We start from the raw sequence: 27,498 nt of genomic DNA, 5'->3' as shown, positions 1-27,498 counted from the left end.
TCAGCAACACTGACTGAACAAACTACACACGGGGCATGACGTGCTACGCTTTATACCTTACAGCACCGCAGAATAATAAATTCCCCACCACCTCTAAAAGATTCATAAAATTAATGAGCTAAGATTATGCAATTTAAATTAATTAAACATTTCTACCTAACAATTAAATATTTAAGGCTTCTTTGCAAGAAAAATACAGTGTCAAAGATGTAGGTTTGTTCAAAGTCAGCTGGGTAAAATCAGTTACTAAGTACTAATGAGACCATGTGCCTTGTTTGACTAAGATGAAAGTATTTTATTGAGCTAATCCTTCTGTAATTTGATTTAGAGATGTGCAAACTACTCAGATCATAACCCGAACCACCCCATCAAGTATTCATATTTAAATCCAAGTGTCAGCGATAGAAAATTAGGTCCTCTAGCACTTTCTGTATTTGTTTAGTCCCAGTATTACTGAATGTAGAAATGTCTTTAGAGAAAAATGGTGAACCTATCATAATTAAACTATTGTTAAATCAATTTTCTGTTACATTGAAGTGTTGGCTTCCAAAACACAAAATGCAAGAATTATGAAAGGTGCCCTATATTTGTCTTCTCCAGTTAGCATTGTCTATGCAGCACATTATTATGATATATTTTGTAGCTCCCTACGTACTCAGCTTTCAGGTAAGCTGAAAAAGGCCTATAATACTTTAGAGCAAATCTTAAAAGAAAACATTTAACACACAAGTAATCACACTGGTTCAGTGCCTGAGCACATCTTACCGACTGGTAGGTATTTAAAAAAAAGATCTTTCAACAGTGAAATCATAATGTGAAGCTTTGTCATGGAAATGACCGTGATGTCATAAATCGAGTATTACAATTCACTGCAGGATCTTGCACGTAGAGAATACAATCCACTTTTTGGTTCTGAATAGTAATATTCATATGAAAACATGCAGATCATTTTCCAGCAAGTTTTATTTTATATATGTATATGTGAGTAGACTGCTTGTTCTGTCACTTAGACATAAATCAGAAACGTGTCTGTGGAAGCCACTAAAGTTACAGTACTCTGGGGAAAAACTGGCATGTGATGATTATCAAATCCTATAAAAGTTCACAATGTGTAGAAATAATTCCTTCTGAGGTTGGCCAAAGGTGAAGTAAGATACTATAGCTAATGTTCTGCAGACTGAATGAGGGGAAATTGGAATACAAGTTACAGAAAATGCACGTCTCCTACTACTATCATATGTGAAGGCAACTTCTGGTAAATGTTTGGAAGCTATCTATGGGATGTAGTTTTAATCTGATACGGTCAGAAATCTGGTTTTCCACAACAGAAAAGATCCTTCTTAGAAGCACAATATAAAATATATTTTTGATTATGCCATAATTTTGGATTTAAAATCACTGCAATATCCACTCTTCATTAGGCACACAACTACAGCAGCAAGTTATGTGTACAATAAGGTAGTTCTGTCCCGATGCACTCAGTGGAGAACGCTGGAGCTTGGCATATCTCAAGGTGAATCCAAGAGTACTGCAATGTTCATCTACCATGGCAACAGGATTAGCTCAAGTGTGGGAGTTAGCTCCTCATCCTCAGCTTAAATCAATACCATTTCCTACTTATTGCACTGAGCTACTAAACTTGACTGTGTCTCTTGAAAAAAAAAAAGAAAGGCAAAGAAAAGAACCCACCAGGTTCACTGTGCTTTTAGTTATGCAAGAAAATTGATGCACTCACCTGCCCTTGGTTTCGCTTCATGAAATTTTCAAGTTGGTGCCAACGCGTTTGGGTTAAGCTATTTGATTTACTGATTTATTTCCCAACCTTGCAAGCTCATTGCTTACAAGACAACACTTTGTATTTCCACTCTTTATCATGGAAACAACAAGCAAAGCATGAATTACTACTGACCTGCTTGCCTAATTGGTCCGCTGTCCATGCTGCCACCAAAGCCTGGCTTGTCGCAGTACGGAGGGGCCCAGTCAGCCTCGCAGTGACAGTTCTTTTTATTGTTGCAGACCTGCAAAACAAGACAAATGACTTGACTTAACATGAAAAGGATTACCTTACAGATCTGCGAGCAGCACTGGCTGATAAGGCCTCCTAATCAGATAGTGACACATCTGAAAGAAATAAAACCTATAAAAGAAAAGAGATGTGCAGGTACCTGCCTATTGGCACGACTAAGAGGGCACAGAGCAACTCGGCGTGCAAGATGTCATGGAGTAACAGGGATCCTAAAAAGCATTCTTTATTTGGCAGGTGAATCGTTTGAGTTGCACCAGCTGACAACTTCCATAATACAAGGATAAACACACACCTCTTAAGTCTTACTCTCTCTTTGCCTCCAGCAGCAACGTTATCTGCTTTCTAACTTTTGTTCCTCCTGCCTTCACAGAAACAAGAGTCTCTCTACACTGTTAACGCTGGAAAGCTTTGTCAGCCCACTTGAATGCTCCTCTCCATCAAGGGCTTGCACTAGCCTGCATACTGATTTTACCACTGCTCTCAGATGAACCAGTTGCTGGAAGAACGTGTGAAGCTGGAATCAGGGCTGAGGAAACCCTCCCTTCGATATCACACCTGCACTGTCTATAAAGATACAGTCCTCAGTGTTCAGGTGGTTTTCATCTGAGTTAAGGCACAACTAGCAAGACCTGCTTTAGCAAATGCTCCCTGCAGAACAAGAGAGCTCCAAGGGACCGGAGACCATCATTAACTCAGCTTATCCCTGCTGCACAGAGCAGAAGGAGCCGGTAGAATCATGGCTTTTTCCTCAGGAGGTCCCACAGTCCCAAAAACCCATCAAAAGAAGGGCTGCTTTTTATTTCCCTTTGCTACCAGCCAAGTAGTGGCTTTGTTAGTAATATAGAGGCTAAAGCTCCACGCTGTATCAACAGAATACACGAACCAAACGGGCCCAAAATGTTCTTGCACAGGACAAAGATGGCACAGTCACACGTAGATGCTCAAATTGATTTTTAAATAAAGTTTGTGGGCTTAGGGCTAGTTGCCAATATGGTTCTAAATTCTGTGCTAACACTGATCATCACTGATCTACTACCACCACGGAGAAACTACACAATCGATTAATAAATGGGTATCTAATCTAAGACACTTGGTAGTTCACAAGCATCTGCAAATAGGCATTTCGCTGGCAAGGTCAGCTGGCAGGCTTTCAGAAGGACTGTACTGGCTGTGTCCGCAGAGTATTAAAATATCATTCACATAGCTTTGACTGGCTATGGTCATGTAAAATGCCAAAAAAAAAAAAAACCCAAAAAAACAACCAACTTTTCAAAGACAGCAAGATAATTAAAAATGTCATTTGTTAAGCATTGGGTTTTTTACATTAAAGTGCTACAGGAGTTCCCATCTACAATTCTACAAGGTAATTTTTTGCTATTCAGGAGTCGCCAGAGGTTCTCCATCGCACAGACTTAAAGATGCTCGTGTAAGCTGATGCTCATTCCAGCACAATGATAACATGCAGCACTCTCCACACCGCCCAGTTTTTCAAATATGGGATGATAAAATAAGTTAAATATCAAATTGAAATCCCTTCTCAGGAGATGACAGAGAATTTCCTATGGCTCTTCCAATGTGGTTGCCACAGCTTTTCACAGAAACAAACAGATCATTAGCAAATCAAAGTTAATAAGGCATAGCTTGACATAATTATAATTTTCATAATATAAACTAGGTTTCAAAACACTTTGATATTATTAACTCATATCATCAATTTTTTTCATCCTGCACCACTTTCATACCATGAAACTCATCAATATGGTTTTTGCTTTATTTTAATACTTTTAGAAATGTTATTCTATTTGAATCTCAATTCAAATGCATATTTTAACTTTTCTGTATTCACATAGAAACTATATTTTTTCTAAATGTTAATGGGAATTCTTCGTGAAGGAAAGTTAGACTTAAAATTGCTTTGGAGATGACAAAATTCCTTTCTATCACAGACTGTTAATTAAGAACAAGATAATTGTTACCTGATAAATATTTCTTTGTTAAAGAAAAATAATTTCATTTCTTGCAGTTCATATAAGGGACACTGAAAATGGAAATGCATAATAAAAAGTATTGCAGTGACTTTGATATATTACAAACAATCACAGATCCCAAATATTACGTAAAACAGTTTCTTGTCCACTGTTTACTGACAGACTGTAAAAAAAGTGTTCCTATAATGCTTACTCCACGTCCATGGCATTTTGTGGCACATTTATGTACACCAAAAACACTCGTATTCTGGCACCGGCGATTAAGGCAAATCTGCAAAATAAGAGGAAAGGAGTTTTAACAGGGACAGAACTGCTGGTGCTCACAAGGAGTTATGTCCCTCTCTGTACACCTGGTCACCCATCAGTGGTTCTTTTAGCAGTTAAAGATTTCCCAACACACATGCTGCATTGGCAACGTTACACTGACAAAAAGATAAGGACAAGAAGAATTACGTGTGGTCTTCTTTTTATGCCTTTGTAAGTCTCTTAGGTCCAAATCTGTGGAAGTTGAACCCTGCTCTTGATCGGCATCCTGGCCAATAGTGAATTTCAGACATAGTTCATATTTGGTTGATATGCTGAGCTCGTGTAAATAAACACTCACAGTTTCACTGAAGTGGAACTAGTGGTGAGCCACTTGGGGTTTGGGGTTTCTTTAAAAGCCAATTTAAAACCCAGTAATTTGCATCTTTTCAGGACTAGGAATGCTTTGAGCAGGATTCTTTCATGAACCTGATCTGGCTGCACTCATGTCTTCGCAGCAGCAGATGATTCCTCAAGGAAAGGTTCAGGTCCCCTCGTGGTGTAAATTCACATAGTTCAGTTTATATCGATAGCACAATGCTTATTCGTGCTAGTGCAGAACCTGGACCCAGGACAGCCTTAATATCTGGCTGAGGTCATTGGTATATATGGGCTCATCATTGTTCTTCAGCAAAACTGAGGTCTTTCTAAGAGTTTTCCCAAGCTAAACCATTTTTTTTTTTTTTTGGTGTCAAATATAAACCAACCATATTTAAAGTGTAATAATAATCTTATAGGAAACGGACGTAAAGAAAGTAATAAAATTCAAATTTTTTTGTTTTCTAGTCATTATGGGTAAAGTTTACTCTGCCAATATAGCTGAAAATTGAGGTAAAGCAAGATTAGTACCATCTAATAATACCATCAAACAATCAAATGACCGATTAGGATGTCAGCAATGAGAAGTTATCCTAGTCAAAACTGAAAAAAAGAAGAAATTAAGACTGGAGTAACTGTTACTATGCTATGTTGACCAAAAAAAAAATATAAAGAGAAACAAAATCACTGCACAATTTTGCTCATGTTTAACTGCAGTTCAGTTCAGTAGTACTAAAAGTCAGTCACAATAATTAGCATTAAGCAGGGAATAGTGTTGAAGGAGACGACAGGGATGCTTAATCAGGGCACTTATCCCCTGGGGAGAGGGAAAAATGGAAAGGAAATTAGAGTGAATTGGCATCAACATGCACGCATGTAGAGAATATGGTCTGATTACAGCAGTATTCACAATTCAAATATTCATGGTGCAGTAGCTCACAGAATTTTGATCACATTAAAATGGCTGCATTTCAAATTGTGTATCTTCAGCTTAGAAAGCTCAAGAATATTTAAATTCATATTCTTAATCCATAATACAAATGCACTAATGTCCTCAAAGTAAAACATACAATTTCGTAAGTATTAGCCTGTGTATTCTATAGTGTGCATGTGTATGATTAGATAGATTAGAAAGATCAAATACTCATTAGTAAAACATAATGGGGTGCTTTCCCAGCGTTGAATTTTCTTTGAAAAGACAGTTTATAACAGATTGACTTAGAAACATTGTAAGGGTTGTTTTCCTGTAACAGAACTGTAGTTTCACTAGGGACAGATTCTAAACCGGTTCCCAATGCAGTGTGATAATCCAACATAACTCAAAAGCATTCAGAAATTCAGAGGCTTATTTGAATTTACCACAAATTATCAAAGCACTTTTTTTTTTTTTTTTTCCTCTTTGCAAGTAATCCACTGAGGTTATCGAAGCCTTCTTCATTTCAATAGTTCTTGGACTCCTTTCCATTGCTCCCTCCCCCCCGTAAACTCATGGCTGTCTCCCACCTTTCTCTGTTCCTTTTCTCATAAAAGAAAACCTAAGAATGAGACAGACATATGACATTTGGACTACATTCACATTGGAGAATTCACAAAGTTTGCAAAATATGATTGCCAAAAATCAGTTTTGGTGGCTGAACATCAATGGGTTTAGATTTTTCTAATAGTGCATACAGACATAGTTTTTCCTCCAAGAAAAAAAAAAAAAAAAAAAAGAGGAGGGAGCCATAATCAGCAGATGTAATAAAATTTGAAACCTAAAGAGAAGTTAACGACAATCTTGCAGTGCCATAGACACTGGGAAAGTGAATACATTGAACTCCTCAGAGATTCATTAACAAGCCTGTAATGTATTTTGCTGTACTTATTTTGCAGAAAATCTCTAACCTACATGGACAGATACTTTGGGCTGTCCTTAAAAAATCAGTTATAAACTTCAGCAACTTGCATTGCATCTGCAAAACTGTAATCCAGAATAATGGCCAAAAGGAGAAGGGAGTAAAAACTAACTTGATGTGAGCATGAGAATCAATTCTTTTGAGGGGGGAAAAAAATAATTAAAAAAAAATAATCCCAAAGCAAAACCCAGTCAGTTTAGTACAAAACACTTTGTGACGGGAGGGTAATGATATTCCTCTTGTTTGGGAGTATTTCAGAACCTTACTTTTCCATCTTCACACTTGGTTCCCGACAGCACAAGACCAGGATCGGGCATATCATCACCCAAATACACATGGGTACCACGACACAGAATCTTGCCACCTTCCTGAAGTGGGATATTAGTTTCTATGGAAACAGCATTGGTACCAATTACTGGTCGATTTGCTCCTCCTTGACACTGAATTTTTCCACATTTAGCATCTCTGAAGGAAATAAACAAACCCAAAGATTAGTTAAATTATTTTAAATGTTATAAGCCCTCTCCCACCACCATGCATCCGCTCCTGTGTTTGTAGGGAGAGACCCTACCTGGGTTCACATTTAGCAAAGGAGCTCTTGGAGTCTTTGCCACAGTTGCCGTAAGGATCACCTGCTGAATTGACTCTCTCAAAGCAGATCCCAGGAGCAGGTTTCGCACCTGAAACAAAACCTAATCAGAACTTTCATCTCATACAAGGTGTTTTTAATAATTTTCTTTGAGCTCCGCCGATGCTTTAGGGGAAGGTACGATGTGATCTGCATATTGATGAAGCACAACAAAACAGTCGTCAGGATCAGCATGCTAATTGAAGAGCCTGAATGTGCGGGTTTTCCACTGTTATTTGTCTCTCTTGGCAATGCTGAGCAACAGACAATGCAGAACTCATTCTCTTTCAGAATTTTTCTAGATGATATCCCTCTCGTGAATCCTCCTAGGACACAAAAAACCTTTAGGAAATGCCAAATCTAGTTTGGTGAAGAAAGACAAAGGCCAGCTGGTAAGTTAACTCCCTTCTTTTTACAGGAGTCCACGTGATTTTTGCGAGAGCCCAAGAGCTGAAGCCAAAGAAAATACTTTTCAAGAAAGGCCTTTTTAAGTGCAATTCAGAACAACAAGAAACCACAAAAAAACCCCAGTTGCAAACTAGAGTGCTATGTAACTGTAAACACACAAGCACATGACATGGCAAAGAGAATACACTGCTGTTAGCTCAAGCTAATGTACTGGGGAGAGGAAGAGAACCCATCCCCACCTTCATCCTCAGTAAATTCACTCCTGAGAGGAAAGACTGACATGAAAGAAGGGTCATTTCTACCATGCTGGTAGAAGTAGGATTCTGGGAAGACAGGCAGCATCTGGTTCTTATCTACCATAGCCTTTCATGATGGAGACATATCCTAACAGCAAAGGAACTTCCCTGATGGGAGTAGTACTGGAAATGTTTGTGCTGACAGATTACTCATCCCTATGTTTTAGAAGTTAAAAGGTACTATTAGAACATCTATTCTAATGTCTTATGCAGACAATCTCCTGTCCACTTTTTCCCCAGATTATGACCAAGTATTGAATATCTTCTAGGGGAAGATACATGTGCTCATCTGAAATGTCTAAGAGGTGGAGGATATACTTCCCTGGTTTGACTGTTGCAATGACTAATTAGTCCATGTATGAGAATTTAATCCTTTGTTCTACTGTGAAGCGTGGCTTTTATTTTCAGCCATTAATTGCTGCTCTTTGTAAGATTAAGAGGTCCTTTGCTAGGGCCCTTTACTACCCCATATTTTCTTTCCATGAAGATAATTAATAGCACAATCAAGTCATTGCCAACATTTCAACTACTCCGATAGACAGCCTTGCTTTGAGGAGATGAGGTCCTACGGAGATACACTGGCTAAAACTCTTAACAGATATCTGTTAGATACATTTTTGTACTTTTGATAGATCAGCCAAACTAAAACAAAAAGAACTGGCAACAAATGATGTAATAGCCTAAATGCTGAGAATATACCATTTCTATAGCGTTCCCTGATCTTTAACAGAGATAGAATATCTGAGTTAACCTTACATTTTTTTCAAATGTTTTGAGCCACTTCCAAGTGTGTATGCCTCTAACTGTGGGTAAAACACATCATTTATTTGAACCGTCCTGAAGATTTCATTTGAAAGCCTTCAAAGAGGAAGGAGGGTTAAAAAAAAAAAAAAAAAAAAAAAAAAGGGGGGGTCACATTCCTGGAGAAGAAAATACAAGTATGATTGTAAAACTTCCAGTGACTGTGAATCTTTTCATTAATAACTCAAAGATTAAAGCCTCAATTAATTATCTGCATTTCACAGTAGGAAGCTTGACTAATACTATATACAGCAATCTAATGCTATTAAGGACAAAATGTTAAAACTTGGAGAGGTTTAAGATGGCACCCTTTTTTCCTTCTACCATTTTTACATACTGAAACTGGAAAACTCAGAAAGAAAGGCACAGAAGGAACAGAATATAAGCTGCTGGTTCCCTGGAGAGCAGGACAAGAGCTTGAAATTCTTTGGAAGATTATGATCAAGCTTGCTGAGTTCAGAATATTTCTCAAATCTGGAACTATTAAAAGGGACTCACACAGGATTCTTTCACTTCTTTTCATTAAGCCACAAGCAATAATCAAAAAATCAACAAAAGCATTCAGACAAGGCACTGTGCAAAAAGCAATAGTAAAATTTCCATTTTCAGCATGTAGATTCCTCCTCGTCTTTCCAGGGCAGGCACATTAACTATTCAGCTTGATACAAACATTAACATGTGCATATACTTTGCCAGCTTTAGAAGGGAAGGAAAAAAAACCACACTGAAAGCAAGAGGCCAAGTAAAACTGCTTTTTCCTCCCACATCTGCAAAGACCAACATGCTCAGATCTACCTTGCCAAAGGAACAAGCCCCCCACCCATCTACCGTGATCATATGCGATTGCTATGGGTCTCATCTTTTCTTGGCCAGGAGCCTTGTGCCCCGGCTAGTTCAGCCAACGGCATATCATTGCAATGATGGGAAGCTTCCTTGGAGATGTGTCAGCAGCAGCCCAGACCTCAGCCACGCTTTCCCCAGCGTGGTATGTGGCTCCAAAAGCCGCCAAAAGCAAAACGAATGCTCATGTCTTGTGCTTTGGCTGTATGTGACCTAACAAAGACTTATTAAAAAAATGGTGTTAAAAAAGAGAAAGGGCTCACTGAAATACTACGAGAGTTTAAGGTATTTATACACCTGGTGAAACTTTTTTTGTTTGGTTGCTTTTTTTGAATGTAGAAGCCAAGTGTGCTATGCATGATGGAAAGCAGCCTGCAGGAAGAAGAACACATCTGCGGCATCCTTGCAGGGCTCAGACAGTGAGATTTAACTCCAACCAGTAATACTTGACAAGAAAAAAGATCTTGTGGAGTACAAAAAAATGCTCCCCTGCCAGGCTCAGAGCAGTCTGTGTATGAAAACACCTGGTACCCAATGATCATCTGTGGCTTGGAAACTAAAATCTAGCTTCAATTTCTGTCTTTGGTATCAAACCAAAACACGTTGTTGCTTCGGATTCAGATGGCTGTTCCCCCTCCTGACTGGTTTCTCACAATATTTGGACTTTTTTATAGATGAAAACATATTAGAGTGTAAGAAGCTGAACAGATGGAGCTACCAAGTTAAAAGAAGGTTTCCAGAGGATGCTTAAGGAAGAGAATTGTAATGCTGTGTTTCGGGAGAAAACCCATTTATCATGATTGCACCACATAAACTGAAGTAGAAACTCCTGTCTTTCTCTATTTTGCTACCTCTACAAGCAAAGACAAAATGATTTGTGAAAGATTTCCAGTGGTTATTAAGTGCTTTGAGCTGGATGAGCAGCATTTATTTCACTTTTCTATTGATAATTATAGTAACATGACCCTGTAATTAAGGTTCTGTCAGCCTTTCCACGCCAAGCCTTATTGACGGGATTAAATCAAATGTTTGAAACTGCAGAAGGTCAAAGCTCACCACTGCACTTGTCAGCCTGGAGACTTTTTTTTCTTCAAATGTGTATATTGATGAGCCAACTTCTATCCCTATGCAACTGCAAAAAAAAGGAGAAGTTCTATGCTTTTGGAAGCGGTGCAGAAATGCTGTGTCATTTCAGATCAGTGCAAGACCTGCTGCAATGAGAAAATACCGTCACGGTCTCTGAAAGCGAAGACAGCAATTTCTGACCATGGTGCTGATTCCAAGAGCAGAGAAACACCCGCTCTCAGGCTGACAGTTCAATTCAGCTCCCAACATTGTCTCAAGATTTATTAAAAAAAAATAAAAAAAAATACAGTGTTTATGGGTGTGGAGGGAAAAAAACCCCAACAAACCAACCTGATTAAAAGACTGGAGTTCTGTTGCTCAGAGTATACCAACAGGCACCGTGAACAACTGTATAAACAAATATAAGCATAAAAATACAGTTCTCTGTCATGTGATTTGCACCTGGATTTTATATCTCATTAAGTTTGTTGTACGGCACTGATGATGCAAAGCAAACTTTCCACAAGCTCCCCTTGGCCTCTCCATCTTGGTCATCCCTGTTGTTAAGTCTGTGCAAGAGCAAGATGGGGTTGAGCTGTTATTTTTTGCGTTTAAGGAGTATGCTAGCTCTCACTTGCTTGGGAAATATGGCTTAATGCCTTTCACATCTCCAAAAAAAAAAAATGGCCCATCCATAAATCTCTGGTGATCAAAATAGTTTGATTTTACTGGATTCAAAGCTTTCCAGTGTTTGGATAAGTTAGTAGTTTTGCAGCTAACTAAGATGGGAAACCCATCTATTTTGCCTAGAGGGTTGTACCTGGAAAAAACTGCAAAGCTCTTATAACACTGACAGGCCTTTGTAACAAATATTGACATTAAAATCAAGATAGTTCCTGCCTACACAAATGGCCATGTCTATGCAACAAATTTAAGTGTGCTCTAATTATTAAGCCAATGCCTGCCATTGGCTCCCCCAAATCATTGCTTTTTTTCCTCTTGGGGAAAAGTAGGGAAAACACACTGACAAACATCTCTTTTCCTTCCCTAAAGAATCATTTTCTTGTCAATGTAGAAAAAAGCCGTGAGTCTAAAGCTGAGAATCTTCTATTCCTTGGTAATCAATAATTTCTCTCTCTCAAATAGCTTTATCTGTGTATCTAGTTGCTCGCAGAAAATGCCAGTGGAGTGCCAGACATTACACAAACGCATCACTAGTGATGTATCTTTCAGTCACACTACTATCAATAGGCCAGATCAGAGCAATTTGATATTTTTGAATATGAAAGAAAAAAAGGTCACAAGCAATTCATGCATATTGCTTGTTAAAGAGAAAAATGATAGGAATTAAGGTGAGGGAGAGAGTAGAGACATTTGTGTGTTCTGCGAATGAACTTGGTCTTTAAGAGGAATTTATGGCTGTTTTCAGAGACTGTCCCCAGGTGCTCCTCCCCTCTTTCACTCCGAGCTCTCCATGCTATTGCAGATAGGGAACAGCAAAAAGCATTCCTCCATTTGATTTGAGTGTATCTGTTGAAAGTAACTAAAAAACGCAAGGAAATACAAGTACTTCTTTCTGGAAACAGATTCCTGTTGCTCAGCCTAATGTAAACAAGCTCTGACAGTGCCCATCATTTTTCTCTAACTAGATCTAAAAATATTAAGAATGACGTTTATCATTGGGCTACTGGACATCTGTAAGCCGATGAATAAAGAAAGATATACAAAAGAAGACAGTGATAAGGAATTAAATGTACTGAATATTATTTTAAGAATAGTTATTGTATTTTGTTCTGCATGGCTCTCTCCTGCTGGGAAGGAGAAGAAAGGAATTACTGCAAATAAACTATGATCTGTTTTCTCTTTATGGTATGGATTTTTTTAAAAAAACCCACACAACTACTCCTTCACTCCACTCCAACACACACAATAGTTTAAAACAATTTTAATCAATTATAACAATCTGGTAAAAGGTTCACACGTATCTTATTGATACGAAGTCCAGAGACAACATCTGAGAATGTCAAGTCTCTCGGCTGCAAGCAAGGCTGGAAGGAAATTTTGAAAACCTGTCCCATGATATTTTTCCTGCTGCGTGGCCCACCTAGCCCCCTTCCCATTCCAGCCCATTCATCTGCCAGCTCATACTCCAACCAGATGTGATCAAGTGGTGGATGTTCACATCCCTAGTCTTTAAATCCAGAACACAGGCCTTGGTTTTTGCTTGAACCCTATCTGCTAAACTGCTCGAAGGTTTACTTTACTGGCATTATTTCTAATTTATACTTCCAAAAAATGTGATCAGAATCAAGCCTTTCAGTTCAGGTTTGGTAACGTCCCGTTCTCCCTTTCAAAATCTTTATCCTTGGGTATTCCCAAGACAAATAAGAGTATTCCAGTTAAAGTCTGTTTGAGCTTTGCTCTTAACAAAGTCATCTTTCTCATAAGCAGACCCCCATAGCCTTGACCACTGGAGACTCTGTGCACAGCAGAAGGAAGACAAGACAGAATTAGGGGAGCCTGGGGGGGTTTGGAGGACGTGCGGTGTTAGGAAACAGACCTGGCAAGGGAACTGCAGCAATTCAGCTCTCTGACCTTTAGCTGAATTTTTCTCAGCGACTGAAATTATTAACAGTCCGACCGAGTAACTTTCCATGGCATGGGAAACTGGTTCATAAGGAGATTTTGCTTTATACAAGAGAGAATGTTTCTGTATCCAGGGGATTAAAAATCCCAGTATGACTAAGACTGGAGGCTATAATTGTACATGCCTATATGAGCTCATATTAACTCTACGACGTGAGTGGGATTCGGAGCAGCGCATCAGGTGCATGGTTTCTTCCATGTGGGGAGTTTAATTCTGAACTGGAACTCATCTACCATGTTCTTATACCTGCATGACCAAGCTAACCTGCTATCTGCAGCAGTGGCATCATTTCTTGAGATACTTTAATGGTCTTTAAAACAAAAATTGTGAATGGTCCAAGTCCCTGTGAAGATACCAGATAAATCCTTCAAACAGATAAATCCTTCAATAGACTTCTGATGAGGGTTTTGACCAAGGGAAACATCTGCGTGTCATTACATCGATACACAAGTTTTGAAAGAGTTGAAGGCAGAGAGATACTGAATTGAAAGAGGCTAAGAGAGCTGAAAAAGTTAGTTTAAAAGAAATAATTAAATCTACCTTGAAACAATGCTTCTCTTCAGGAGAGGTAAAAGTGATTTTCCCATTTGAGAGGGAGGGTAAGTGAGATGCTGAAGGAAACATGACTTGTCCCCCGCAATGCAGGAGGCAATAGCAAAATGCTGAGTTAGTACTTGTATTTCAGTGGAAGGGCTGCAGGTGAACAGAAAGGTGAACGGCTTTCCTGGGACATCATCTGTTTTGGATAACCCAAGAACTCATGCTGCTAGTTTTTTGCAAAAAGTAGGTAAATTCCCATGGGAGAATAAAATCTCTTTCTGCTTGATTGTGTCCTGTGCTAAGAGGACTGTCAGGAGGTTGGCTTACAGCGTAACACCAATTAATAAAATATACACAATGACACAGGAATCTTATGATAATGTGAAATACTGAACTCTGTTTGGGGATGTAGACAGACATATATGTTTTGCAGATGAGCAATTTAGAGCACAGAAGGACGGCTACACACCGGTCTGAAAAATGATGCGATTTCAGCCTGTCAAGAGCATTCAGCACTTTGTAAGATGACATAGGGCCACATCAAAGGCAGTATTAAATGATTTGTCTAAGTTCTCCTAGCCATTTGCAGCAGTGCTGCAGAATGAACCTAGTTACTGTTGCTCTCTACCTCCTGCTGCAAGAAATGAACACGACTGCAAATCAAGGATAAAATGAATCACAAAATGATTCCATCATTATTCAGTTCTCCGTTTCCTAAAAGAATAGATACAGATTGGTACTGCATAAAATTCCTCCAAATTCATCTATAATCACAAACTTTTTTTTGCCAAGTCAATCTCCTGGTTCGCAAACTCACCTGGGCCCCAGAGGGTGATACACTGCTGCTCGTGGGTCTGGCATATGCCGTTGTAGCAATAGCCGTCTACCCTGTGGCACGCGTGCCCGTCGTGCAGGTACACGTTGGCTGGGCAGTGAGGGCTGGCTCCTGTGCAAAACTCTGGCAGATCACAGGAATTACTTGATTCTCTGCAAGAAATCCCCGCTGGTTTTAACTGCAAAACAAACAAAACCCCTTAGCTGCTGTAATTCCAATCAATAAGAGTTATGCAGCGGTATAACCCATGCAGCGCACGAACAGCTTTTTCCACTGGCTCAGCACCAACTGACCGCAGAGGACACTATAAGGATTACGCAGCTCTTTAAATACATTTATTTGACACATGTTGTGAAGAGTTTGGCAGGAAGGAGGGCCAAACTGAAGCTGCAGCTGCAAACATGGCTCACGTGGCTCAGGTCAGAAGGTAAACCCAGCCTTTTGTTTGTTTTCAAATACGAACCAAAGTTTTCCGCGTGCCTCCAGCAATCACGCCGAAACACATGGGCACAGAAACACCTTGGGCCGTACTGCAGAGGATCGTCTTTAGCACTGACCAAACATCAGACCAGAAACCTTTTCATCCATACGGCTGTGACAGCACTGCAGTGACCAGGGCAGCCAGCTGATGATGTAATGTTATGTTATGTGGTATGTTATGGCTCACGAAGCCACCGGCCCACCTCGCTCTGGATTCAGCTGCCTGACAGTTTCCTGGGATGGAGGTGCATTTCCTCATGGAAATGTCGCTCTGTTATGGGCAGCAAGATCTTCTTCAGCTTAATTATACAAGTAGTCCATGTAACTCGTCCTGTCCTGTCCTGATTTCCCCGGATAACTACGGTTTTTCAGAGCTGAAGGCAACCAGTAGGCAACGGTGGAATGTGCCAATCCGAACATTCGCTTATCAAGAACCACAAAAGATGGGTGTGCTCTGGGAGCAGCGCTGAATTTTAACTGCATCACCACAGTGCCTTTCGTAAAAAGCAAAAAGACATGGAGATTGATTTCGCTAAAAAGGATTTGCTAGCTGTTTTGATAGCTTGCTGCTACTGAGCTTTTAGGCAGATGGTTGCCACAGACACAACGGAAAGTTGCTGAATGCTTTATTAGCCCATATGCAAGACATGGTCTGAGAATTCAAAAAGGTCAATGCCTGCAGCAAGCTGGCTTTTCACAGTACGTTAGGAGTCCACAAGAGCTGATGATCTGCCATTAAAAATAAATATGCTGTTGACAGAATTAATATTTTAAGAGTCTTCCCATAAAAAGAGGGTCCAGCATTTAATGACTGCTTGCCAGAGCACAACATCCATATGAGCATGAAAGAAATCAAAGCCTACAAAAGTTCATGAAAAAGAAGAGGTTTTGCGTGAGCAAATGAAGTGGCTACAAATAGCACAGACACTATTAAAAAAGTCTGTTGGTCTCTCCTTCAATAACTGTTACGGTTTGAGAATTTTCTGAATTGCTTACATGAAATGCAAGTGTCTTAATGCTTAACGATACCAATTTGCTTGTTCTCCATCCTTGCTTACTGCTCTGAAGCTTGTGGAATTCTGCCCACCCCAGACAGATAAGAAACGTTTCTGTCGGTTCACCTGGCAGTCTTCGCAGCAAAGTCCATGCGCGCACACTGCTCCTGGTTTCAAAGTACAGGTAGTCGCATTACAGCACCGGTTTGTACATTCCTAGATGGAGGACAAATTTAGAGCAGACAACTTTCGTCACAATAAGCTGTAAATCAAGAGGCTGCTGATAGCTCTGCCAAGAAAAGCTAGGCGTGAAATAATGAATTATGCATGAAATTCTACAATTTGATCCAAACAGTCTTGTCTGTCCTTAGATTCAACAAGCACAGTAATTGTAGTAAACCCAGAGAAGCCATTGAGGAAGGCTGGTTTATTCTAGCTATGGATCTAATCCCAAATATCACAAACAACTCAAGGATGCTGATACCAATCCTGACACAGTAGTACGATGGTTTATTTCCACAAAAATCAGTGGAATGATTCTATTGCCTCCACTGAGGATCCAGGCCCTGTGTTGCAGTTACTGAGCATCACGACTACAGCTCTCTATTTTGTGATAGGTGCTCACCAGCCTTCTGTATTACATGGAGACCAGTGGCTGCCGCAGAGAAAGATGATGACACCATTCCATGTAATCTCTTATCAGGCTATGCCAGTAATAGAGATGAAATGAGTATGAATTGCATTCTCACTAACTGATACATCCCAATTTCACACTTACGGATTAGATGGTGGCATGTGTGGGTTTTTGCAAACTTTATTGTCAGTAGAATGAGCTACTAAGAAGTTTCAGAAAATAATGAATTTGTTTTTCCAAGATTATGCTCACAAGCTGCAAGTTACATCAGCTGTGCTGGAATCTCAGCTCTCCAGCAAAAATAGCAGCAGATAAAATTGCTCTTCAGCTGTGTTAAGTCAGTTTGACTTAACATGGGATCACTAACAATATAGGGAACGCAGGAAAAATAAGCGGGTTAGAATGATGTTCACAGCCTCTTGTTACTTTTTTGGCTTTTGTAAAACTTTCCAACTGGAAGACAGGGCTACCACTGCACTCACAAATAAAGAGCAAAATGATTCTCAGCATTTCACTGTTTTCTTAGATAATATCTGCCTGAATATACAAAGCTAACTGTGCTACTCTGAAGCAGTGGAACAACTTCCTGCACCTATTTTTGATCATGCCGGAAGGCAGCAGGCTACGCAAATATTTCTGTGCAGCTGCTGTATTTAAGAAGTAACGTTCCTCTGCACAGAAGCCCATTTTATAAACTCACCTCAATAGCAACCTGAGAAAAGCAGAGTGGAGGAAAGCAATGCCAGTCTAATTAAGGTACTTCTGAAACAGTCGGCTCCTATCCCCCATCACCTAGCCCTACACCAGCCCGCCATGGAAAGCAATCGGCATGCCACAGACAGATTGGGATAAAGATACAGCTCTTTGAATGATGTTACTGCAGCCTTCGAAATTTCCAATTCCTCACTCACTTATTACTCGTTGTAGGGAATGAGCTTAGTAAATAGTTTCTGTGCCTGGGCTATTAAATTGTCAGGAATGGTTTTAACATAAACAGGCAAGCAAACAGAAAAGGCTCACGAGGCTTTTGGAGGCTGGAGGCTGCCACTCAAAACTACTGCTGTGTTGTAGTTTATTATAATTAGTTATTAGTAGTAACAACAGCAATGATGGGAGTTGGGTTTCTTGGCGTAGGTCTCCTGGGCTCATCAGGGAGTATCTCAGACTAATGCAACAGCAATTCTAGCATCACCTACACAGTGTCGGACACCGTAGACAGGACATCTTGCTTTCCCCCCCCTTCTTTTCTATGAATACAAGACAGACCACACTAGGTCAGCCTAGAATCCTTCTAGCCTTGTCTCCCCCGGACAGCAGCCAGCAGCAGATGCTTAAGGACAAGAATGTGAACACACATACACGACACCTTCCTAGTCTCCTGGCTTTCCGTTGGCTCCACGGGCATTTTTAGTACCTGTAACATTCCACGGAAAGGACCTCGCAAGTAATTGACACTGTTTGGGGAGCAGCTCCTTCTGCTTGCTTGAAACCTGCCATTTCCTAATTTCATTGGTGCAGTTCTTGTCAGGGGCAATCGCTCCCTACTCACTCTTTCCATTTCACTCACAATTTTATCAGCTTCTGTCACGTTTTCCTTAATTTTCTTCTTTTCCAGCCAGAGCCCCTCCAAAACTTTGAACCACTTTATTGCTTTTCTTTCAACCTTTTCCATTCTGCTTTATCCTTCCTGAGATCAGGGAGGGGTAGGAAAAACTGCCCATGCAGTTTCAGATGCAGGACGCTGCAGATTTATAGAGGCCTACTGGTGCTTTGTTTGGTTTTGCTATTTCTTCTCTAGTAATTTCTAACAGCCTATTTACCTTTTAGACCACTCTTGAGCACTGAGCTGACATTTTCATGAGACTATTTATTGCAATATGAAGTCTTGTTCCTCTATGGTCAGAGTCAGCTCAGAGTCCATCATCTTATATGTGATGTTTGGAATGTGCATCACTGCACTGAATCCCATTTGTCATCTTAATGCCCCGTCCAGCTGTCTCAGAAGGTTTCTCTGCAGTTCTTCACAGCCACCCTTCATCTCCACCATCCTAACTAATGTCATCAGCAAATTCAAGACTATTCCTCTTCCCAGGCTGTTTATGAATATGCTGAATTGTGAAGTCCCCAGGACATATCTCATGGATACATCACAGCAGATCTCCTTCCGCTGCATAAAATGGATGATTTATACCTGGTTGTATTTCCTATCTTTTAACCCAATTTTTGCCCACGCAATATTCTCTCGTCCTACAGCTGCTTAGTCTCCTGAAGAGGCTTTGGTGAAAGGCTTCGGTCTAAAGCCTGTCTGAAGTCCTAACAGGGTGCAATAACAGCATTGTCCCTTTCCATCCACTTGCTAAGTCCTTCAGAGCACTGTGATGGGTTTGTACAACAAGATTTCCTGGCACAACAGCTGTGTTGACTCGTCCCTGGCATGTCACAGCTGTTCAGGCACTAGCTCTTAATTACATTTGGAAGTAATTTGTCTGACTTCTGAGTTACCAATTTGTAGTTTTCTGAACCTCCTTGCAGCCTGTTATACAATTAGCCACATTTGTCACCTTTCAGTTCAGTTCCCACGGACAAAGGATTTTTTTTTCTTCTTCTTCTATCTTTCCATGTGTAATCTACAAGCCTCCTTCCATAGACACTGTAGCACATCAGACATTTTTGGTAATATAATGCAAAATGAAGTTGGAGCTTAACTGGTAATGTCATCCTTGGTTGGGTCTTACACTCTTGGCTTGGTGGTGGGCATGCCAGCATCCATTATACTCAAGGAGATGACCCATGTCTGATGCACATGAGACTGTCGCGTGGATGGATGGAGACGGTAAAGCAGTCGCTACTGTGTTAGTGTTTCCAGGGTGGTCTGAAGTGTGGGAGGTGTGCTACAGTCATGACTCTTCACCCTTATGAACCCATTGCTGTCCTACTGCTAGGGAACGTCAGTGAGCACAGATCTCAACAAGGGGCTAATATTTTAGGGTAAAGGAGAAATATCCCTACAAACCACCTATGTCTACATATTCAGACTGATATTTAATTCTGATCACTGATAAAATACAACTAGCAGACATTGTTATACAGCTTTCCATGCCATAAAATACTGCACCGCTATTGACAAAATTCAGCTGGTATAAGTGACTGGGCGGTGAACTATTAACTAATCTAATGGGTTTTCTGGTACCACTCAGATTATAGCAGTGTATTCCAAATCAAGTTCATTGGGTCCAAGCTGCAGTTTTTCAATACAATTAAAAAGGAAAAACAGAGAGAGAGGAGGCAAATCAAGTCAGTGCTTGCTGACGTTAAGTGGCTTTGACTTGAAAAGGTATTGCTAACATTCAAAAGTGAAAATGAGAAAGATAACTGGGTTAGAAAGACATTTGCAAGCTGCTTGCACTCTATTGACTTTAAACAAGAAGATAAGCCTGCTTCCTCCAACCTTGTTACCCTGAAGAATGAGTGAACTGTCAGGAAATCCTTATGGCTTGTGTAAATCCAATACACTGTATAGACAGGATACAGCAATATCTCGCTGTTTTAACTGCTCTGATCTATTTTGTCTGCAGAACCATATTTATCACAGGAAACAAATCCCTCATCTGCTGATGTATTTAATTCGGATAATCTGGGAGAAGTTCAATACAGTCAATGAGCATGGAAAGCCAAAGGGATAAGGATGTTGGCTCAGATATTATTTGACCCCCAGGTTTTGCCTATCTTCTCCTGATCTGAGCAGTCCTCTGACACATTCACTAAACCAAATGGAATGGTCTTTGAAGTAGTAGCAGTCTTTTTGGGAGGCAATAAAGGCTATTTCTGTTAGTAAGGTAATTGGCTAGTGGCAAAGAAAAATCTCATAGTGAAGGAGGGAAAGGTCTTGTACCTAAAAATTGAAGTTGGTTGCAATGAAAAAATACCTAGGCAACATTTATATAATGTTTATATAACTGTTTCTATTTCTATAACTATTTATATTTATAATATATGAGTGGCTTCTCATACATGGAAACAGACCTTCAATTAAGGCATGCTATCTTGAGAAACATGAGCAATGTTAACAAATTTTGAGTTTAGCTTATTAGCTAGTACTTAAAGGAATTTCTGCTGTGAGGAACATGACAGTTAGTCATGGCTAGTCTGTTGGACAAGCCATGAGAGAGTTTGTTCTCTAATGGGGAATCGAGCACATTCTTAACTAAAGCCCTGCCAGAACTTTAGCAACTCAAATGCAAGACAAGCAGAAATGTCCCACATTTCTGAGGACTCTGAGGTTTAAGCTGATAAGATAGAAGCAGTGGAGGGAGAGTTTTGTTTTACACCAAGTAGCGTTAAACACGCCAAACCAATTCTGATTCGTCTTTACTGTTAAAACCTGCAGACAGGAGGTGAGCAGCAATTCTCAGGCAGCGTCTTACATCAGGCTCCCCGCAGTCGCACTCCTCTCCATCTTCCACATAGCCGTTCCCACACTTCTGTCCACCAAAGGACTCCTTGACTTCAGGCAAGTTAAACAGACACATTCCCACTCCTTTTTCCAGGCTGTTTTCCAGGTCCTTTCTACTGCAGCTACTGAAAACCATGGGAAATGGATAGCTAGAAGAAAAATACACAGAGACAAAAAAAAAGAGATAGTATTATCAGATGAAAACATCTCTCTCCTGTCACACTGATGACCTTTTAGCACATCAATGCACTAACAAGAAAATTGTGTTCGGGTTTTTTTAACCCTTTGACATAGGATTGAGAAAGACCAATTCACTGTGAAATTGTGCCAAAAACATTTAATGATTTCTGACTATGAGTAAGGGAATTTCCATCACTTTCACTTAAATTTGTAGCTGCTGTTAAGGATTGGAAGTGTTTATATTTGGAATTCCCTCTCCCCTTTTTGCATATGTAGTTATGGAGCAAACTTTGATCATGAGCCTAAAGAAATACTGGGCTTGCAAGGAGAATTCCCACATTTACAGGACTGCAAAACACCGTAATTCTTCTTGGAAAATTCAGCCTCAAATGGCAAATTCATTCATCTTGCTCTGCAGTATGGCAAACTTCCTGCTCTTTTCAGGAAAAAAAACCCAGAGAAAAACACCGAGTTACTTGATAAGAGCCTGCTTCTGCAATTCATCAAAGTCTAGCTTGGGAACTGCACGATGAAAGCAAATACAGTTCTTATTTTAAAGCAGGATGACTGTAAAGACACCACTGAAAATACCGATAATTTGAATTCACACTGCTGAGAGCAGGATTTGGCCTTTGAATTCTATTGGAAAGCACACGGACAATGTTATCAGAATGATCCACTGTAGTACAAATATCACCAGATAATTTGTGGTTTTCTGTTGGAGGACTTCATTCCATTTTCACTAATGAACATTTGCAGTTTGATTCACAGATATGAGACAAAGCGGCACCTGGATCTGGCCGTCGGCGTCACGTCCTAAAGTCTGCAGTGCCCTCTCCGCACCGAGATGTGCACATGGTTACGTTGAATCTGGATCACAACCAAGTGGTAAAACAGCATCTCCCCTAAGACTTGGTACCTTCCTCACTGCTGCTCCATGGTCCAGCAGTAATTTCAACATTATGGCAGCACTGGGAGCAACCTGATAATGACCGGACTTTATTCACTAAATGCTTTGCATCACTCACATGTTATTAGGGCATAATCTTTACAGACAAGCAAGATAATAGATGGAATTTCTGCATTGCTGAACTCCAGATGTCGATTATTCCACTGTTGTTTCTAATATCCTGAAATGAAGAGCTTGTTTTGTGAATGATGATGCCTATAGGTATCAGAAAGGGATCATTTCTATTAAAAAAAGGAAATTTTTGACAATTACAAATGCAATAGAGCTTCCTCTGCTGACATAAGGAGGTTAATTAAGATCTTCTAGAAAGGTTGTGGGTACCTTACAGAACAGAGTTTATTTTATGACTATTTAAAATTATCTCTTTTACAGATTTTTTTTTGCAATAAAAGAGCCAGCTCATTCGAAAAGAACATAAACATGGCTCTGAAGAAGAAAATAATTTTTGTGCATCACTACAGGGCTTGTCTAGTTAAAATAAACAGTTTTGTGATTCACTGACATATGACTTCAGAAAGTTAATAGGCATCTCCACTTAAAAAGCTGTATTCTGGAAAATATCAATGTTAAGGCAAAATGGCAGAGTCTAAAATAAATAAAGAAATTTCAGAATAGCATGAGGTAGTAGTCAGGCTGCTAGCTGCAGCTCTGGGCCCCAAGGGAAAACAGCGAAGGTACTTGGAGTAATGGAACAGAAAATAAAGGCACTTGGGAAACCTCCTACTAACCATTTCATATCGAGCAATTGGAGATGTTCTTAACAGGACACCACAAACTCCTGGGATTGGGGAAAAAAGCCCACAAAATTTTGTGTACGTGACTATGAACAAGCAGATGGATGTACACTGCTATCAAACACCGGAAAAAACCCTCAAGAAACCCAGATACATCTGACTGATAAATCCTGCACAAAATATATGAGTGCTTGATCAGACATGATCCTCATATCAAAGTGTGAATAAATGAATACTGCATCATCCAGGCAAGATCCTTCGCTTCAGTGACATAGATTTACTTTGATATCCACTCAGATGAACACAAGGAGACATACATACCTTACACAGACTGAAATCAATTTGGGAACACAAATAATGCATTTTTCCCTGTGCCATATGTCTCAGCCACACATGGACCAGGAGAACAGCTCACCAGTCAAAACTATCAATATCTTAGGGCTGTTCCTTTGTATCCATGAATGCTCAGCATCATTTGTATGAACATGAGATGTGTCTGTCCATCACCAGGAGAACAGAATCCTTACTCTGTTCCAGAGGTGAAATAATGTCATTGTTAATGAATGAGGTTTCTGTTTCCCCCCAGAGGAACTTCAAGCTGTTTCCTATTTTGAACTAAGAGATCCATTCGTCTTCTGGCTTTTCCTGCTCTTGACGCTGATTTCCTCAGCTGACATCAGTGCAGCACATGTTATTTGATTAAATTTCCTGAAAATAATTTTCTTTACCAAGTAAGCCCAAAATAAAGCAATACAAAACCAGAGGTGAACTCAACAAGTGGAAACAGAGAGCAACTGAAGGATAACCGCACCATGCAAGAGAAGATCCCACACCAGTTGATGCTAGTTGGTATTTCATTGGAAACATAATTGATCTTTAATAACGTGATATTCTGACACACAACCATTCTTCATTTTTTTGTCAAAAAAAATCCCATGTAACAGCCACAGCATTTGATCATTGGGATTTTAGGCTACATTTTGGCTGTCTTTGCAATTTTTAAGCTGTTTCATCAGAAGCATGAAATCCCGGGCAGATGGGAAGGGAAGATATAGCTATCAGATGTCAGTAGGCGCAACATTTAAGTGAATCTGGAGCTTGTGAAAAACAACAAAGTAATAGTCATGTGAAAGAAACTTGTCCTCTGAGCAAATGCAGCAAGGTTCCTCGCACCACCCTGTTCAGAAGCTTCAGACTTCACCTGGAAGGACTACCTTTGGGTGGGAAAAGGTAGTGGGGTCTCTACAGTAAAGTCAGTCCCTGTCTCCAGGATTTCAGTAACATGCTGAAGAGGGATATTTGTGCTTTCTGTGGCACCCCAGACACTTATTTTATTGGCAAGATGCTCAGCTATCAGCTCATAGAGGCCGTTGGAGAACCTTCCAGAGGTAAAAAATTCATTAGCAATCAGTATATTCCATTATCCTTCACTCAAGACATTTTCTTTTACAGATACCTATTTTTTTTTTTTTGCATTTGGGAAGAGAAAAGAAAATTTAATAGCAGGTTAGTCCAACCTGATTCCTATTCTAACATACTGAATAGCTCACACATTTTCTACACTGTTTGAATCTGTAGATTTAATACACAATGGATCATTTTGTCAGACCATTCTGGCTGTGGGTACAACTCTACAGAACTCAAATCGTGCCCAGCGCTACATCAGTCTCTTCAGTGGCTTTACAGCAAGGAAAATAATTTCAGAGTCCTTCTACTCCTCTTGAATCCACAGCATTCCTCAGTGTCTCCTTGGTGCTTAAAAGATGCACTTAATGTCAAGCAACGAATATCCTAGTTCCCAGCAAAAATAGCCTTGACTGTTCCTGCAAATGAGAGCTTCACAGTTACAAGAGGATGCCTGGTAATTGATTCCTTTAGAAACAGAGTCTGGTCTTGTCCCATTCATTTATATTTCAAGCACTCAAGGCATTCAAATGCCACTTTCCTCTATGTAGTTTTGCATTTAGCCTGTATTAGATGGCTCCTTTCATTAAATAAGTGAAGTGGCATCATCGCTGTGTCAAGTCCCTTTTAAGAATAGAGAATTCTTTGTATTAGCACCGTGTTGCCCAGCATAGCTTTTTTTTTGCATGAACTATAAAAGTTCATCTCCATCATCTCCATTTCAGAGGCATTTCCCCTCCTAATGGGCTGAATAACAAGAGAGTACCAGCACAGAAACAGAAAGAGTCACTGCCCCAGAAAATTACAGTCTTAAGAGATAGACAGGGAAGCGTTCAGGAGAAACACAGTGGCTACTGATCGATGCAGGGTAACACACAGATCAGCTACAGCTCTAGCACCGACCCCGCCGCTGAAGCTGGTGTGCCCTGTTTGCCATTGCTGCCTTTCCCGGTGCTCCAGCTGGAAAAGGCCTGGAGGAGCGCTGACTTGGGCTGCAGGAGATCTTTGCTCCATTCCGAACCCCACCTCTGCATTGCAGCAATACCTTGGGAAAGCCATCTGAAGTGAAACTCCCTTGGTTCCTCCAAACTTCTAGACCTCTATCTACATCTATAGGTATCTAAATAATACTACCTTGGATCTACCTTCTCCATGTTCCTCCACCATAAAACTCAACGTATTTTGCTGTTTCTCAAGAAGCACCAGTGAAGCGGTAACACCATCAATGCTTCTGGCAGTTCTCTATGCATTGCACTGGAAGATAAACTGCAGGTTCACAACAGCTTGAAAACTAACATTTTGATTATTATGATTATTGCTATCCAGTCTCAGATTTTTTTTTATAAAAGTCCTAAAGTTCTTGAATAAAAACTAAATGCGTTATTCTCTCCAAAATGTTGTTATACATATACAGACATTCATTATATGTATATATACATTATACATCTATTTATAGGGTTTATTTATTCCAGTTCATATCGCAACCTGATTATTCAGTATTATGGCAATGTTTATACAGAGCCTTTTACCAAAAGACCCTGAAGTGTTTTACAATTATTCACTCAATTAAAATGCACAACGCCCCCAAAGAGCTCCATTAAGTACCACCAGGCCTTCCTCCCTGAGGTAATATGATAATTGGAGATTATATTAATTTTAAAAGGGCATTTTGATTTTCCAGAGCACACTTATTGAAACAACTGTTGACTAGCTAACTTCCAGAGGTGCAGAAAACTGGGACCTGGCTTTGTCCAGAATGCTTGAAAAATCAAGCCTGAGAGGCCATATCTGGAAGTAGCTCAGGCATCAGCTTTTTAAGAGCATGAAGGCACTCAAAGACAAGAAGGGTGCTCAGCCCCAGCCCTCTGAGTCAGAAATTTCTCTAGTTGAGCACCTGAATTTCCAACACTTTCCATGACAACACCTTGTCTGACCTGGTGTTGTCATGAACCAGGTGTCATGACATCGCAGTGTCTCTTTGTGTCTGTCTCAACCCTAGGACCCTTTGAGATTCACAAATATAAATACTTACTCTCCTTAATCTCCAAAATGCTTGATTTTTGGCTGCACAGTCGCTCACAAGTGGAGGGGAGGAGAGCAACTCCGATCCCTTTTTGGAGGCAGCAGACGTGAGTTTGAACTGCCTCTTGTTCAGATTCTACAGAATGACTTATGCACAAATATTTAGATTTTCTGTTGCAAATCCCAGTCTTACAGAGGGACCTAAAAATAGGGGGTTGTAACTTAGAAATATAGTTGCTTTTGTTAATTCAGGTATAAGTGATTTTTCCATGGAAAAAATGTCAGTGGTAGAGAGAGTAACACAAGAATAACACTTGAGTGTAGACGCTCAAGCAACACGAATGTTTCTAGACAACAAGGTGTTGATCTCAAGGAACTATGACAAATTTCCAGCCTCATCTAACTCCTGATCTAATTGACACAACTGTTTCCCACTAAAAAGCATCACCCTTGGTTTTAACATAGACATTATTACTGATCTCCATTTCTTAAAAACAACTTTTTATGGTCTCCTAAGAGATATAACCCTACTAGGATAAAAGTGAATTTGCTATTGGATGACATTTTCTGACACTTCAGCTATTCTGTACAGTATATATGTTAATGAATTAGTAAGCATAAAGAACCTCACAGAATTAGGTATTAATCAGGAGATAAAATCCAGTTTTCTTTGATATTGAAATAGGTGTTCAAATACTACAGAACCCCTTGTGTATAAAGTTCTGTCATTACGTATTAGTTCATACGCCTCATGTTTTAATAGCAATTGTTTAAAATTAGACAAGTGCCATGATATGGAAGGGCTTTTTAATCTATTATTTAAACAATGTGTTCATTTGTAAGTACTTTGGAGGGAGAAAGACACAAATACAGTTTTAAAGCAGATCCCACAAGCACAATAAAGTAAAGGGAGACCCTAAAGGGACCTGCAGATTCTCTCCCACCCGAAGCTTTTGCAAATGGCAAACACCCAGGGCAATTGGGAGGAGGGGGGTAAACTGGAGGACTCTCCGGGCTCCTGGAAACGTGCAGACCC

At 39.9% G+C, this 27,498-nt stretch overlaps 2 protein-coding genes across 2 annotated transcripts in view; one reads left to right on the top strand and one right to left on the bottom strand.

Moving 5' to 3' along the window:
• ADAM12 (ADAM metallopeptidase domain 12) overlaps window positions 1-27,498 on the bottom strand; it is a 183,669-nt gene that overhangs the window by 11,638 nt on the left and 144,533 nt on the right. The window contains exons 12-18 of the mRNA XM_075757648.1: window positions 21,124-21,301; window positions 16,192-16,281; window positions 14,573-14,768; window positions 7,102-7,210; window positions 6,797-6,995; window positions 4,208-4,285; window positions 1,910-2,018 (exon numbers count right to left, since the gene is read on the bottom strand). Of these exons, the coding sequence (XP_075613763.1) occupies window positions 1,910-2,018; window positions 4,208-4,285; window positions 6,797-6,995; window positions 7,102-7,210; window positions 14,573-14,768; window positions 16,192-16,281; window positions 21,124-21,301 (959 nt within the window). The remainder of the gene's footprint in view (window positions 1-1,909; window positions 2,019-4,207; window positions 4,286-6,796; window positions 6,996-7,101; window positions 7,211-14,572; window positions 14,769-16,191; window positions 16,282-21,123; window positions 21,302-27,498) is intronic.
• The window catches only part of BCCIP (BRCA2 and CDKN1A interacting protein), a 147,012-nt gene that overhangs the window by 81,100 nt on the left and 38,414 nt on the right, over window positions 1-27,498 (top strand). The window lies entirely within an intron of this gene.

The sequence above is a fragment of the Balearica regulorum genome, chromosome 7 (genome assembly GCF_011004875.1).
Source record: "Balearica regulorum gibbericeps isolate bBalReg1 chromosome 7, bBalReg1.pri, whole genome shotgun sequence".
Classification (NCBI taxonomy): Eukaryota; Metazoa; Chordata; class Aves; order Gruiformes; family Gruidae; genus Balearica; species Balearica regulorum.
This window is presented reverse-complemented; position numbering and strand designations above follow the sequence as displayed.